Consider the following 14184-nt stretch of genomic DNA (forward strand, 5'->3'; position numbering starts at 1 on the left):
TTTTTTACTAATTATAAATGTTCAATGGCATATACAATTTTTCTTTGACAACAATGATGTACGTGTTAGAATTGCATTTTACGCATGATCACAATAATATATAATTTATTTATATATAAAAATATATTTAATATTATCATATCAAGAATTCTTTATATATTGCAGCACACATATATGTAAAACCGCATTGGTTGTTTTTTTGGAATGATTACATCATTTATTTTTATTTATACACAATTGAATGACTGCTATATGTGGCAGATAATTTTTGTTAATAAATGTATATGTTACATAAATATATAAATGTATATTTGTAGTTTATGAGCTGATATCAGGTCATTACAAATTATAATGAATGATAGCAATTTTCAATATGATGTTGTAATATATTCTTATTTGTTACAAATCGTTATATATACATATATACATATATGATTTATAATAAGTAATTTGTAACGAATAAGAATATATAAAAACGCATGTAAAATATATATATATATATATATATATATATATATATATATAATACAAGGTTTGATAAAAAAAATAAGCGGATTTTTTGAATTATTCGGCAACGGAACATCCTAACAACTTGCGGTTTGCAACACTCAATCTTCTGAGTAATTGGCTTTTTAAAATTGTTTATACAATATCTTGTTTAGATTCAGTGTTATTGCTATTTGAGTGCAAAACGTGTTCATGGCGATTTTTGCCTCGAAATGAATTTTTGCAATTTTTACCTCAAGATCAAACAATTAACCGTACTACGATGGCGTTTTGAAAAGATTGCGCAAAAAAATTTGCAAAAAGAGACCATAGTTATGACGAGATAACTCATGATTCCTTCACTATAACAATGCGCCTGTCCACTCAGCCTTGTCGCAATTCGCAAGTTTTGTGCCAAAAATCAGATCTGTCCTCCCCCGATCTTTCCAAATCTTGCTCCCTTTTCCCAGATCTTGCGACTTTTTCTTGTTTCCCAAAATTAAAGTTCCAAAATAAAAATTCAGTTCGAGGCGCAAATCGCCACGAACACTAAAATACGTTTTGCACTCAAATAGCAATAACTCTGAAACTAAACAAGATATAAATAATTTTAAAAAAGCCAATTACTCGGAAGATTATAACAATTGCAGTGCTGCAAATCACACGTCGCTAGAATGCTCCATTGCCGAGTAATTCAAAAAGTTCGCTTATTTTTTTATCAGACCTCCTATATATTTTTAATTATATATATATATATATATATATATATATATATATTATATATACCTTATCATATATATAATATTATATATATAATAAAAAGAATATATATATATATAATTACATATATATAATAAAATAAAAACTATATAAAATTACGTTTTTTGAATGATGATACTGTCGTTTTTTGTTTCCAATTGTTTTATTATATATGTTTCCAATTGCGTTGCGAGTTAAATAAAATACGTATACATATACTTAAAGTCATGGGCAAGTAGAATCGCGCTACAAGTAATCAACTATTACTTATTAATTTACTTAATCTTATTAACTACGATCCCATTTTAACCCAGGGGATGATGTTTATTAGGTCCCCTTCACCAGATCTCCAAGAAATAGCTTTGTAAAGGTGTTACACCCAGACACCATCAGTGAAGATTATGTGTGGTCCAGCGATGGTAACATCGTTCATTATTCACAATATGACCAACGTGATGAAATTTTTAATTGCAAATATGCAAATTTTATTTGTGTTATTCCGAACATGAATAGGTGCGATCGAGGGGAATAAAATGTTCTTAATATTATTCACGTAACACAATGCTATCAAACGCGTTTTCCTATTTTTGACCTCTTTACAAAATTACTTAAACGATTCTTTGTGAAAAAAGCTTTAAGTACAAGTAAGACTCGAATTTATTTGTTTCAAGCCATCACATATTGAAACACTTTACTTTTTACTTTTTATTTTTTTGTTTTTTGTTGTTTATTCTCTTTTTTGCTGCATAATTGTGTAAAATACTTCAACTTTTACGTGAAATAATGCCAACTTATCTTTATATATGTTTAAATTAAATTATAAAATATCATATATAAATTAATGTTATACGTTTTTAAATCATTTGAGACATTTTTATCTACAATCTTTACATATGATAAACGCTTTTTGTATTGAAGCTAACTTGGACGATGCTTTCCATTCAGTGACACGAATCGATACAAACTTTATTCTATCTTTCTTGACATTCAGAGAATAATGAAGATACACTTGTGTTGATTGAAAAATCATGTAAATGAAAAGCGTCGATTCTATTTCCCTCAATCGCGATTCTCAAGAGATCGATTCACATGGAGAACTCTGGTGACATTCTCGGGCATCCGTACTAATTTTTTACAGACGCCGAATAAAAATATAATTTCTATAAACAGACGCACGAGGCAAACGCGGCAGTCTCATGCTTATCATTATCGTACATTTATTCGAAAGTTCCTATATAATTATGCATACAAACACACACACACATACATACGTATAACACAATACACATACGCACATATACGCGTGATTCATGAGCTTTAAAAGCACATTAAGCGCACGTAGGAGCATCACATGTATCAGAGGTCCATTCGCGGTGGAGAGTGCTACGAGATCGTATCGGCGTCACATTTGGAATTAAAGCCGATTTACCGACTAACGTATCTTCTTTTTTTTATGTCGAAAAATTCAGGAATGCCGCCAAATATCAATTAAAAGATGGCAGTTGTATGTAAAATTTTTTTAGATAGAGGATATCTTTCTCGGATATTATGTTTCTAGATAGAAGGATTCTTCTTGAATTGTGAAACATTTTCATGGATAACGAGATCTAAGCAGAAATTCTCCAAAAACTCTTCTCGGCCATCGACATCCAATTGCGCCTACAATCTCCACTAATTCTGTACGATTCCTAACTAACGGCTCCATTAATTTTGACTCCAGTTATAACACAGCTATGAAACAGGTGAACAAAGAAGATTGTTTTCGAAGGATCGCTTCGCTCTTGGATGAAAACGCGAGTCCCAAGTTGCGATGTCACATCCATCGAAGACACATTCGAACACCAATTCCCGACTGATTCGCTCCTCTTCGGAGAACATTCACTTGATTGTCTATTCGTTGCGAAATGTTCGCGAATCACTATATACCTAATACAGTCTGAACGATAGGGTAAATTATGAGCTGCTTTTATCCGCGCTTAAACTTCAGCACCAGCAAGCTTATCGTGAGGAACACGATAATCCAGATGATGGTGGAAATGTAACCGTTGTAGACATTCGATTCTGTGATGCTCCAGCCGCGGGTCAGCATGGAACGCAAGGCAGTTGTCGCCATCGTCAGTGGTAGACCTTGCGAGATGTATCGAAGGAACGTCGGCATGCCTTCCACCGGCCATATTACACCTGCAAAATGGAAAAGTCAAGTAAGCTTTAAAATAAAGTTTGCCTAATCTATATGTTCTTTTCTTCATTTTGTGTTCAATTATTCTCAATTTGATTTAACTTTCATTTTGCTTGCTTTCAGCAGCAAATTATTATTTTTAATTTTTTTCTAATTTCCTCAAGTGTCTTCTGTGAACTATTTTCGATTAAATTTACACTTTAGACAAAGAGAATCAGAGAGTCAGATCTAATAAACAGTTTATGTATAGCAATTTGATTAGAGCATGGTGGGTGTAGATATTGACCGATTTTCACTTCTAGTAGATACAGTAAAGATTTCAATGAATGATCATTTAGATCAAAATAATTGTCTAGTATAACAGTAACAGATTCGATTCATCGAGTACGAGATGATTATCATATTTATTTTAGAGCGATGTGATATCAAATGTATTATCAATTAAATCTGATCGATAAAAGGAACGTTTCAATTCTCGCGCAAATTTCATGTAAACGTAATTTTTAGACACTATGTTGTGTTCCAAATTTACTGCCAACACTGAAAATGCTACAGTTTACGTTATGCACTACAGATTTTCAATAGAGGCAGTCAATTTTGGAACACAGCCTATATTGTGAATAAAAACAAAAATTCTTAAAAATTTCGTATAAGCCTATCACTTCCACAAACTTTGTGACGTCATACGTACCGCTGAGAAGAAGCGTAGGATAGAAGCTGCCTAGAGCTAGTTGAATGGCGTTCCTTTCGAGTTCGCAAATTGCCGAAATAACGAACCCTGCGAGAAATAAGAAAATTAAGATTATAAATCGAAATGTTTTCCAAATCGAAATTCGCTCATTCAAAGAGTAAAAAAGATAACTCATCTTTTATTAATTTGCACTTTTGTGAGAAGAGCTACATCTTTTTCTCAGAAAAAAATCATCATCAATTTGTTATATTATCTTTACATATATATTATGAATGAGAAGCTAATATCTCATCTTACCGAAGCACATGCCGCAGAGTCCTTGAAGGATTGTCAGTATAATAACCCAGCCGATGTCGCCTTTGCATTCGACACCGAACACCAGGATCATAAAGATCAACACCAAGGCTGTCTGACCGCACATCACTACGAATTGCGTGACCACGTGGGAAAAAAGAATTTCGCCGGGCGATACACCAGCTACCCAACTTCGATCCAATAGACCCTCCATCCTCTCAATGATCAGCGCCGATGATGTTAGCGCAACCGCCAGGAAGAAAACAATACTGTCAATCAAAGTCAATTTTGGAAAAATTCATGGTAAGATTTTTAAAGTATTTATGCAAACAAAGGAAGAGAATTAAGTTGTTTTATTAAATGACTTTGATTTTTATTATATATAAAGATACAAAGATTCTTGACTTTTCAAAAGTAAAGAAAATAAACAACTCGAATTAAAGAGAATCGGATTAAATAAATATTAATTAGCTTAAATATGAATGAACTTGGAAATATATAAATAAATTAATTATTATTGAACTTACGTCAATATTACACCTGGTGCCACAAAGTCCGTGAAGCTGGGTTCATTGGTGCCGTAAATGGGTTCCTTAAATTGAATTGGTACATCAGCCAGTTTCGTATTCTGTTCGCAAGACGATAAAAGATCCTTGGCAAAATCTCTATACGTATATTGAAGATTTCTCGCCAGCATTAAGCCCACTTGTTGATCTAAAATTGCGAGATTTCGTATATATTTAATATTAAAGCAAACTATATTCAAAATGTAGCCATTAACATATTTATATAATATTAATAATAATAAGTCAATACGTCAATAAGTCAATACGTAATAAGTCAATGAATATGAATAATAAAGCTACGTAAGGAAAAGAAAAATTCGAGGCTTAGCCATTGCCAGGCTTAGTCATTGGATGAAAAAAAAGTATGATGCGAAATAAATAACAAAAATAAGATTAACAAATAATTTATCAATACAAAGATATATTTTGTTGGAAATAATAAAAAAAAAAGTGATAAGGGGTAAATAAAAATTCAGTACGTAGAATGACATATATGAGCAAACCAACATAAATATGGTAATGCCTTTTATCGACTTGACACAAGTTCTTGATGTATAACAATTTATTATTTCGTAATTCCACGGTATATATTTCGATTCTCTGAATTTTAAATCCTCTTCAGTATAATAAATTATAATTAATAGAATAAATTCATAAATACATATATCTACGAGTGATTTTTATAAAGCGCGTATTATATTGTAATTTTATTCAAACTTGTATAACGTTGAGCCTAATAATGTTGGCTATGCCATTTTAATCTCCATTTAACATATCATCAAATTGCCAGGTTTACTAAGTGATAAAATTACGTCATTGTATAAATTAAATATATGAGCAATTGTATATATTAAATATATAAATAATTAAGTTTGACGTTTTTAAGAATTATTAATGCTATTCATTGAACAAATATTTACTAGACATATCCAGCCAAACTCTGATTTCGCTTTGATCGAGAGTTTCGTCATCGGAATCTCTTCCTAAGGCCATCCTCGCCACGAGAGCATCCGTGAAATTTTCCGTAAAGTATAAGGTGCCCCAAGCATCACCTTTGCGTACAGCTTCCATCGCCGATTCTGGATCCGGATAATATACCTGTAGTAGGAAATAGAACATAGAATAAGAAGCGACGAAAGTTGCGTTTAATAGACAGTTGTAAATTAATTTTTACTTTGTTTAGAATTGTATTCATTATCTCGTTCACACTTATAATGTCACATTAGGTTGCATTAATATTATGTATCTTTATTATATATTTTTATGTAAAAAGACCTTTATCATCGTCTCGTTATCCAGGAAGTTGAGATACCGACAACTGAGAAACGTGAAACTACAGTTCGTTGAAACAGGGCACGTCATATTCTCGTAAAATATCTCATGATTTACTATGGCCAGTTTCAGTCCCGTAGGATCTCTTCCAATCGCCAGACAGAAGAGAATTACTTGCATCACCGGCAGGGCAAAAATGAACAGCATCACGCTATACAAAAATAAATTATTTCGTAAAACATTAACATATCTTTTCAAACAGCATATTCAAGCAATTGCTTGTTTATCATGTTAAAATTCTGTTAATTTATTTATATGTACACTAAAAAAAAATGTATTAAATTTTAATATATAATTATTTGAATAATACTAACATAACATTTATTTATGGAAAATAAATATTTGATAAATAAAATATAATAATAGATAAATCAAATTAATGGTTCTTGTATCAAATAAATATATGTTTACTTTTAGTAAATATTCAACTGGCACTATACTCAAACAAATATTTATTAAAATTTAGTACATTTTTCTCTCAGTGTAAATATGTGAAAATGATATATCTTTTAAAAGGAATTTTAACAAAAAGAAAGAAACAATAAAGTCAGTATATATGAAAACTTCAACAATATTAATTGTTACGTTAAATGACTGTCATGTTGAAAACGTACCCGATGTTTCTCCACATACGCAAGAAGTTTTTCTGCAGAAGCGCTTTGATTTTTCCCCAACTGGTGATCTTATAACAGTCTGTAAAATCGCCGCAATCGTCACATTCCAGGACAGAACTGGCTTTCGCATCTGGCAGTGATTTGCCATTTATCTGTTTTACGAAACCGTTGTTTAGATTAAAATGACTGCAGGTCGTGTTGTGATTAACCAAAATTTAACAATAATTTAGAATTTTGTTTAAGGTTTCTTATGTAGTTTCTTAGTCGAGAAGTTTGAGCTGTGATTCATGTCTTTCTCGGGAACAATTAACGTAGCTAACAAATTTAAAAAAAATAACAAATTTACATTTTTAATCTATTATCTCATTTTTATCGTTGAAATGTAAAGATTAATAAGTTTGTAGTGCTAACTTTAATAAATTGCAACAACATAAGAATTAGCATGCCCGGGGTAAAAACAAAAGAAGAAGCACATATGTACATTGCCAACTTAAATGGACTTAATCCGCTGTGCACCTGAAATAATTTCTTACATCATAGTGATTTGCTATTCCATTGGTAGAGTCGTGGATCAGGACCTCTTTGCTTTGGTGGAAGTTAAGACCGACAACACCGGACTCCTCCGTCACGTACACCGGTTCGTCTTTTTTCCCCCAGTTTAAAGAAGCCTGTATGTAAAGAAAAAGAAGCGTGTGGCTGGTGGCAATAACACGTGTGACGCGACATTTAATTAATGCAAATAAGATAATATGGGGTACATTATGAGACAAACAAATAATTTTGTGCATGGATACATATATTGATCACCCATTTATGTAGTTATCAGTTAATTAGATAAAATGAAATATAAAATTCGGTAAAATAACAATACAACTAATATACTTTAATTGATATTGACGTATAATATAATATAATAAGAATCAAAATAATGGAAATAAAAATTCAGATATATAAAAAATTCAAACATTAAGAAGTAAAAAGAAAATTAAAAATTTTAAGAAAAACTAAAAATTAAAAAGCTATTACTCGAATGTGATAAACATATGACGACAACATTGATAATTACAAAATATTTTAATAAATAATAACATTATTATTATATGAAGGATAAGTACTACTCTACAATAAAGACAACAATCCAATTACTTTCATTCAATTTGATTGCAATGTGCAACGTGCCGAACATGTTAATCTTAAATTTGCAAAAATTGCGAAACAATACACGAATAAGAATCAAAATAGGAAAAATGGTTTATTTGCTCACCAAGCTGATATTGTTCGAGATATTCAGTTCTGTCGTAGGTTGAGCATACTGTCCTTGCTTTCTGGACAGCTTCAGAAAGACTTCTTCGAGAGAAGCGCAGTTATACATTTGTAAGAGAGTCCTAGGTGCCTCCTCAGCCAATAATCGACCGCTCCTCATCAAACCGATCTGTTAATAAAACAGATTATTTGCCTATTACTGTATTTTCGATTAATAGTAAATCGATTATAAATCTTAAAGATGTGAATTAATAATTTAGGTTTCAAAATAAATTCATAACATATTTAGAAGCATAAAAAACACTTACCTATTTATTTTTTCGATTTTATTATGTATTTTATTGATCAGACTAATTTATTATATTTTTTAGAATTTTGGGTTTAATTATAAGTTTTAAGTCGAAAGAAAACGACGAATAAATCTTCGTCGAAAGAGGAAATTTTTCAAGACGACGAAAGCGTGAAACATTCTGATATTATTTATTGTGAGATACGCGAATTGCCGACAAAAAATCGAAATCAGTATGTCTATACTATAATTTGTACGTAATATGCAGGCGAAATAATTAGCCAATGGCATGGTAATAACATGTAATCGATCAACAAACATCAATCGTTAATAAGATTTCTTATTAATGCAACGCGTCGATTGATCGTTACATTGATTTATTAATTATTCTTCCAATATATGAATTTAGAAATTTTCATTAATCTCATCTAATTTTAATTATGATTTGTTTTTGATTATCATTTTAATTTTTGATGTGTAAAGAGGAGAGAATCTCATATCTCCAGATTAAAGTTAATCGATATTGACGAAATTATGTATAATTATAAATAAAAAACGACAATATTACCGTATGTGCTTGTCGGGCTTCTTCGATATAGTGAGTCGTTATGATAACCGTCTTGTTGCCATCTTTGGTAATTTGAACCAAATGGTTCCATATGCTGAAAAATAAAAAAACACGAGACATATTTTAATTATGTGTATTACTATCAGTACATTTATGTATTTTTAAAATATATATATAAAGAAGAAAATTAAACTGTATAAATGTCTGATTAAAAGAGAAATTAAATAAAACTACTTGTAATAAAATATAATATAATAAAATATTACAACAACATATGTAAGTATCTTTTCGCAGTCACTATAAGAGACAAATTTTTGCGATAGCGAATCACGACAGATTCTGATTAGTCATACTTGATTATTTTAAATGGAAGGAGGGGGAGGGGGGAGGATTCATACAATCGTCATTTGTTAACAGTGTGTATGCGTACGTGTGTATTATTTATGCAGTCGCTATGAATTTTATGTTTACATCTTAACTATTCTGACACCTTGAACCTTATAACATCAGACTAATAAAACGTTAGATAGAATTTTTTCATATTTAGTAGGCAAAGAATATATTATAGTGCGATAAAGAACGTGACGTGGTCTTGAGGAATCGTGTTCGAAAGCGAGGATTTACTTTTCGCCAACGGACTAATTTTTCGAGCTAATACACCGCTGCGATACGTGCACAATGTTGAGATTAGTCGTCAATTTATAAAACTAGACCGTAACAAAGTAAAAGTCGAAAGTCGTTGTAGACACGACGTTTAAATTATTATATTATATATATTTTAGAAAATATATATGAGATATGTTACGGCAAAATATTGTAAGTGCAAAATTTGCGAAAATACGCATTATTGTATTTATTTATAATATTTTAGGCTATAAATGTTGCGTTCTATCACATATTAATATTTGGCATGAAAAAGTGCTACTTTTAAGCGAAGAAAAATGGATAGTACAATTCAAAATATTGTAAGTCCATAATGTAATTAACATTTTTCCTTGAATTTCTGGAAAAAAATATTTTATCTACAATTATATAAAATTATATATAAAATTTTTATATAATTTTATATAATTATATGTAAAACTTTTTTTTTCCGGGTTCTCTCTCTCTCTCACAACATTTTGATTTATATTTTTACTTAGACTTATAATATTTTGAACTTTTAACAACTTTAACACGATTTTTAAAAATTATAATTGTTGAATTAAAAATATTTTTGCAAAAATATATTGTATAATAGATTTGTATATATCTTCTTGTTGTAATAATTTTTTGTAGAATTTTTAATAATTTTCAAGAAAATAAATTTTTTCTCTTGAAAAATTAAAAAAAATGGCTTAACTTAACATTTTGCTTTACGTTATATATTTTAGAAAATTTTATTGACTTTTTCATGCAAAAGAATAATTGATTTAAACACATATTAAAATTATACATAGTTGATAATAAGAGAAAAGAATTTTACACAAATAAATAAATAAATAAAAATATAAATTTTTTAGTAATTAATCTACTTTGTAAAGTTTAATATGCCAAACATTATTACATATATCAATATATTAACGTTATAGTCTGAAGATAATTAAAAACTTGAGTATAAGAGAAAATTAATGAATCATAAAAAATTTGATATGTAGTTAATATAATCTAACATGTGTCAGAAATTTAATTATTAGTCCAACAAAGTAAGATAGTTGATGATTGATTAAAATAAATTGCAACATATTTTTAAAGCGGAATATCCCAAAATACAATAGATTAAATTGAAAATGAGCTATGACTTTCCTTGTAATATTCTCTTAGAAAGTGATCGAATCTATAAACACATTTCATGAGACAATTGTGCGCGACTAAGGAGTGAGAAAAATGAGCTGAGACGATCGTAACAAACTTGTAAACTTTCTCAGATAATGAACAAAGCACTTAAAGCTTTTGCTCTCAAGAAATATTATTTTTTATTTCTTCCATATGTGAAATTTATTTATCTCAGCAAGTCTATGGAAAGAGTGATTACCATAAAATAAATTAAAACATACTGTACTATAAAACATCAATAAAATCTCTTATGAATACCTAACTGAGCATATAATAATTCCTAATTACAAGTTCTTTCTGTTTCATTTGTGTCACGTATGAATGTATGAAACCACTTGGGAAATTCTCTATGTACCGGAGAATTTCATATTAGCGGAAGCAAAACGCAGAAGATGACAACAACGTGTCAATTACAGTAATTGATTTCCCGTTGTAAAAGTAGGATGTTATTGTGGAAAGTATCTCGGCTAATTTTCTGCTTTATTTGTTTCGCAAATGAAAGCAATCATTTTTTCTCTTGAGTAAACAAACTTTGTTTCTTCGCACAGTCCAAGACAAAATGTCATGTAAAAATAAATTTTACAATCGTCCTTCTATTGATAATTTCCGTACTTGTAGATTAATCCCAAATCTATTTTATACTTTTACTTTAACGAATCGTGTTTTTCTCGAAAATATTATTTTTATTAATATAAATCTTGTTCTTTTCTAAACTTTTCTTTACACTTTATTTTTATACACTTCGTTTTATTCGATTCGCGCCTAATTATTTAAATATTTATAAACTATCAGCTTTGTATAGCTGTGGATCAACATGTCATTATTAGAGTTGCTCCTAAATATATTTTAAATAAAATATTTTATAATATTAATAAAATTTATCATAATTTTACATTAAGAAACAGTATTTAAACACTAAAAACTAAGAATCGTGGATATTATAATGGGATTTAAATTAATCAATATTATTTTAAAAGTCAAAATGCAAAGACAAAATGCTTTAAATTTCTGTAAATTTAAGCATTGAGAAAATCTTAAATTTGCCAATACATTGGACCATTTAGAACGTATTTTTATTGATAAATGCACTGTTTTGTTTCTAACATTCTATAATATATGTAATGTGAACTATATACTAAATACGTACTAACTCTTTATAAGCGCGTTTTGAATGGTCTTTAAGTTCATGTTATTAATTTCGTATTATGTAGTTATAAACTTTTGTTATTCAACATGAATCTTAAATGATTTGATGATAAATAGAAAGAGGCTGCAAGAGAAACTCGAGAGGCACGTTTTTCCATAAGTTTAATTTTACTTTTCGTCATTCGTCGCCCAGGTCCGCGCGGGTGATTACTTTCACTTAAGTCAAGCTTAAAGCGTGACTTACAGATTCAGTGCAATGGTGACAAATCTGCTAGTATGCATGACTTAATCTCGATATTATATTTAGATTTTCAGAGAAAGTGCGAACCGGAATTCTCGTCATTCGAATTCACTCTTTCTTTCCTTATTTTGTTTTTGCTTTGGTCGAGAATAATTATAAAATAACACAAAGTCATTAAGGAATTTCTAAGAAATCTTTACATTTAATAGACATTTCTGCAATGCGGTTCGTAAGTATTAATGTGTTCATATGCGTTAATATTTTAGCATATGTCGCAATGTTGCTGTAAACTTTTTTGTCACAGACTCTTGATGACAACAAAATGTTTTCATGTTGCAATCACAAATCAATTCGTTGAGGAAGTGAATTAATAATGTCAACAAGGTGTCGTCAGTTTGCTGTAATCTAATGTCGAATTCACGAGAGTACAACCTAAGATGCACAATGACGAAGCACTTTGTCTTGAGTTTCTAGAAATTGATTGCTTTAACAGTTGATGGCAACATGACGGCAACTTCACAAATTATCTGGCTTATCTGGGTTAGAAATACAGATTTTATATTAATTTTTTAAATAATTAAATAATTTTTTAAAATAATTAAGCATTGATGATAATAATAATATTAATTTATTCGACAATATTTAGAAAATAATTTTAATTTATATATTATTAGATACTTTGTCTTTTGTACATGCGAATATTAAAATATTTATAATTTGTCCGAGCATTTCATGTGTATTATTTTAATAGTTGTTAGCGATATTAAATTTATTATACGCATGTTATTTTGCCGTTCACATGTACGTATTAATGATTGGAAAAGCAAAAAATTAATTCAACACATCACGTTTGCCACGATAACTAATTATTATGATAGCTAATTTCAAGGATGATTATTAATTATATCTCGTACAAATAAAAATCAGTTATTAACATTGCAAACTGCGTATAATAGTAGCTGTATGAGACAAGATGCGCTTTCGCGACTGAAGTTTATTTAAAATGTAAAAAAAGATCACGTACCTTTGTCTTAACAGTGGATCCACACCTACGGTTGGCTCGTCCAGAATCAATAATTCTGGATCGTGCATGAGAGCTACTGCAAAAGATACTCGCCTCTGTTGACCGCCACTAGCATGAACAAAATATCCTATATTAACTTATCGATAATATATAACGAGAATTTTATTACCCTTTTGATACATTTTCATTATACTTTTAAACTGAATTAAAATTTGCGTCTCGTTAAATATGTTTTTCATAAAGTTTCTTTCTTTTAGTAAAGCTTTATAACGTATTTTTTTACTAAAACGAAAATGTTTCTTTTTTAATAAATTATTGTTATTAAATAATTTTATTATTATTGCATAATATTTAATGTAATCTGAGAACCGAAGAACGTTCCGCTTGCTTCATCGCGGATGTGAAAAATACATACCTAAGATTCTTCACCAAACGATTCTGCGAAGGCAGATCAAGAAACTGCAGCAAGAAGCGCAGCCTCTCGACGATCTCGGCCGTGCACATTCCAAATATCCAGCCGAAATACATCATAGTCTCGCGGATGGTAAACTCGCCGTAGAGAGCGATTTCCTGTGGCATATAGCCAACCCTTTTTCCAGGCACCCCGGAACCTTTCGTCCCGGGTTTGCCGCCTAGCACCCAGATCTCTCCTGAATTTAATCTCCTCCGGCCAACAATGCAGGATAGCAAGGTTGTTTTGCCGCATCCGCTAGCACCCAGCAGACCATATCTAATACAAATAATTCCCAATTTATTTCACGATCATTAACCGTAAAATCAGATCCAGAACGAATAATTCGTTTTAATAAGGACGAACAAAGCTACGCTAATGAATCTATACGGAAAGAACGATTTTGTTGAAGTATCTTAATACAGCTAAATTTAGCTAAATACAGATTTGAAAATAATTTTGTTGA

General features: G+C 30.0%; 1 protein-coding gene across 5 annotated transcripts in view; it reads right to left on the minus strand.

Annotated features, from left to right (window-relative positions):
* Positions 1-1389: 1389 nt before the first annotated feature.
* Positions 1390-14184, minus strand: part of snu (ABC-type transporter snustorr) — a 61936-nt gene continuing 49141 nt past the window's right edge. For 4 of the 5 annotated variants that reach the window (XM_011052921.2, XM_087406266.1, XM_011052920.2 and 1 more), the window contains 12 exons: positions 13683-13997; positions 13268-13375; positions 9042-9135; positions 8186-8353; positions 7455-7589; positions 6922-7073; positions 6251-6458; positions 5896-6073; positions 4937-5123; positions 4413-4678; positions 4116-4202; positions 1390-3426 (listed from right to left, as the gene is read on the minus strand). In XM_011052921.2, coding sequence (XP_011051223.1) covers positions 3212-3426; positions 4116-4202; positions 4413-4678; positions 4937-5123; positions 5896-6073; positions 6251-6458; positions 6922-7073; positions 7455-7589; positions 8186-8353; positions 9042-9135; positions 13268-13375; positions 13683-13997 — 2113 coding nt within the window. In that variant the 3' untranslated portion in view covers positions 1390-3211. The remainder of the gene's footprint in view (positions 3427-4115; positions 4203-4412; positions 4679-4936; positions 5124-5895; positions 6074-6250; positions 6459-6921; positions 7074-7454; positions 7590-8185; positions 8354-9041; positions 9136-13267; positions 13376-13682; positions 13998-14184) is intronic. The other variant, XM_087406272.1, reaches the window with a different exon arrangement.

Source organism: Acromyrmex echinatior, chromosome 1 (assembly GCF_024713525.1).
Source record: "Acromyrmex echinatior isolate Ae372 chromosome 1, ASM2471352v2, whole genome shotgun sequence".
Classification (NCBI taxonomy): Eukaryota; Metazoa; Arthropoda; class Insecta; order Hymenoptera; family Formicidae; genus Acromyrmex; species Acromyrmex echinatior.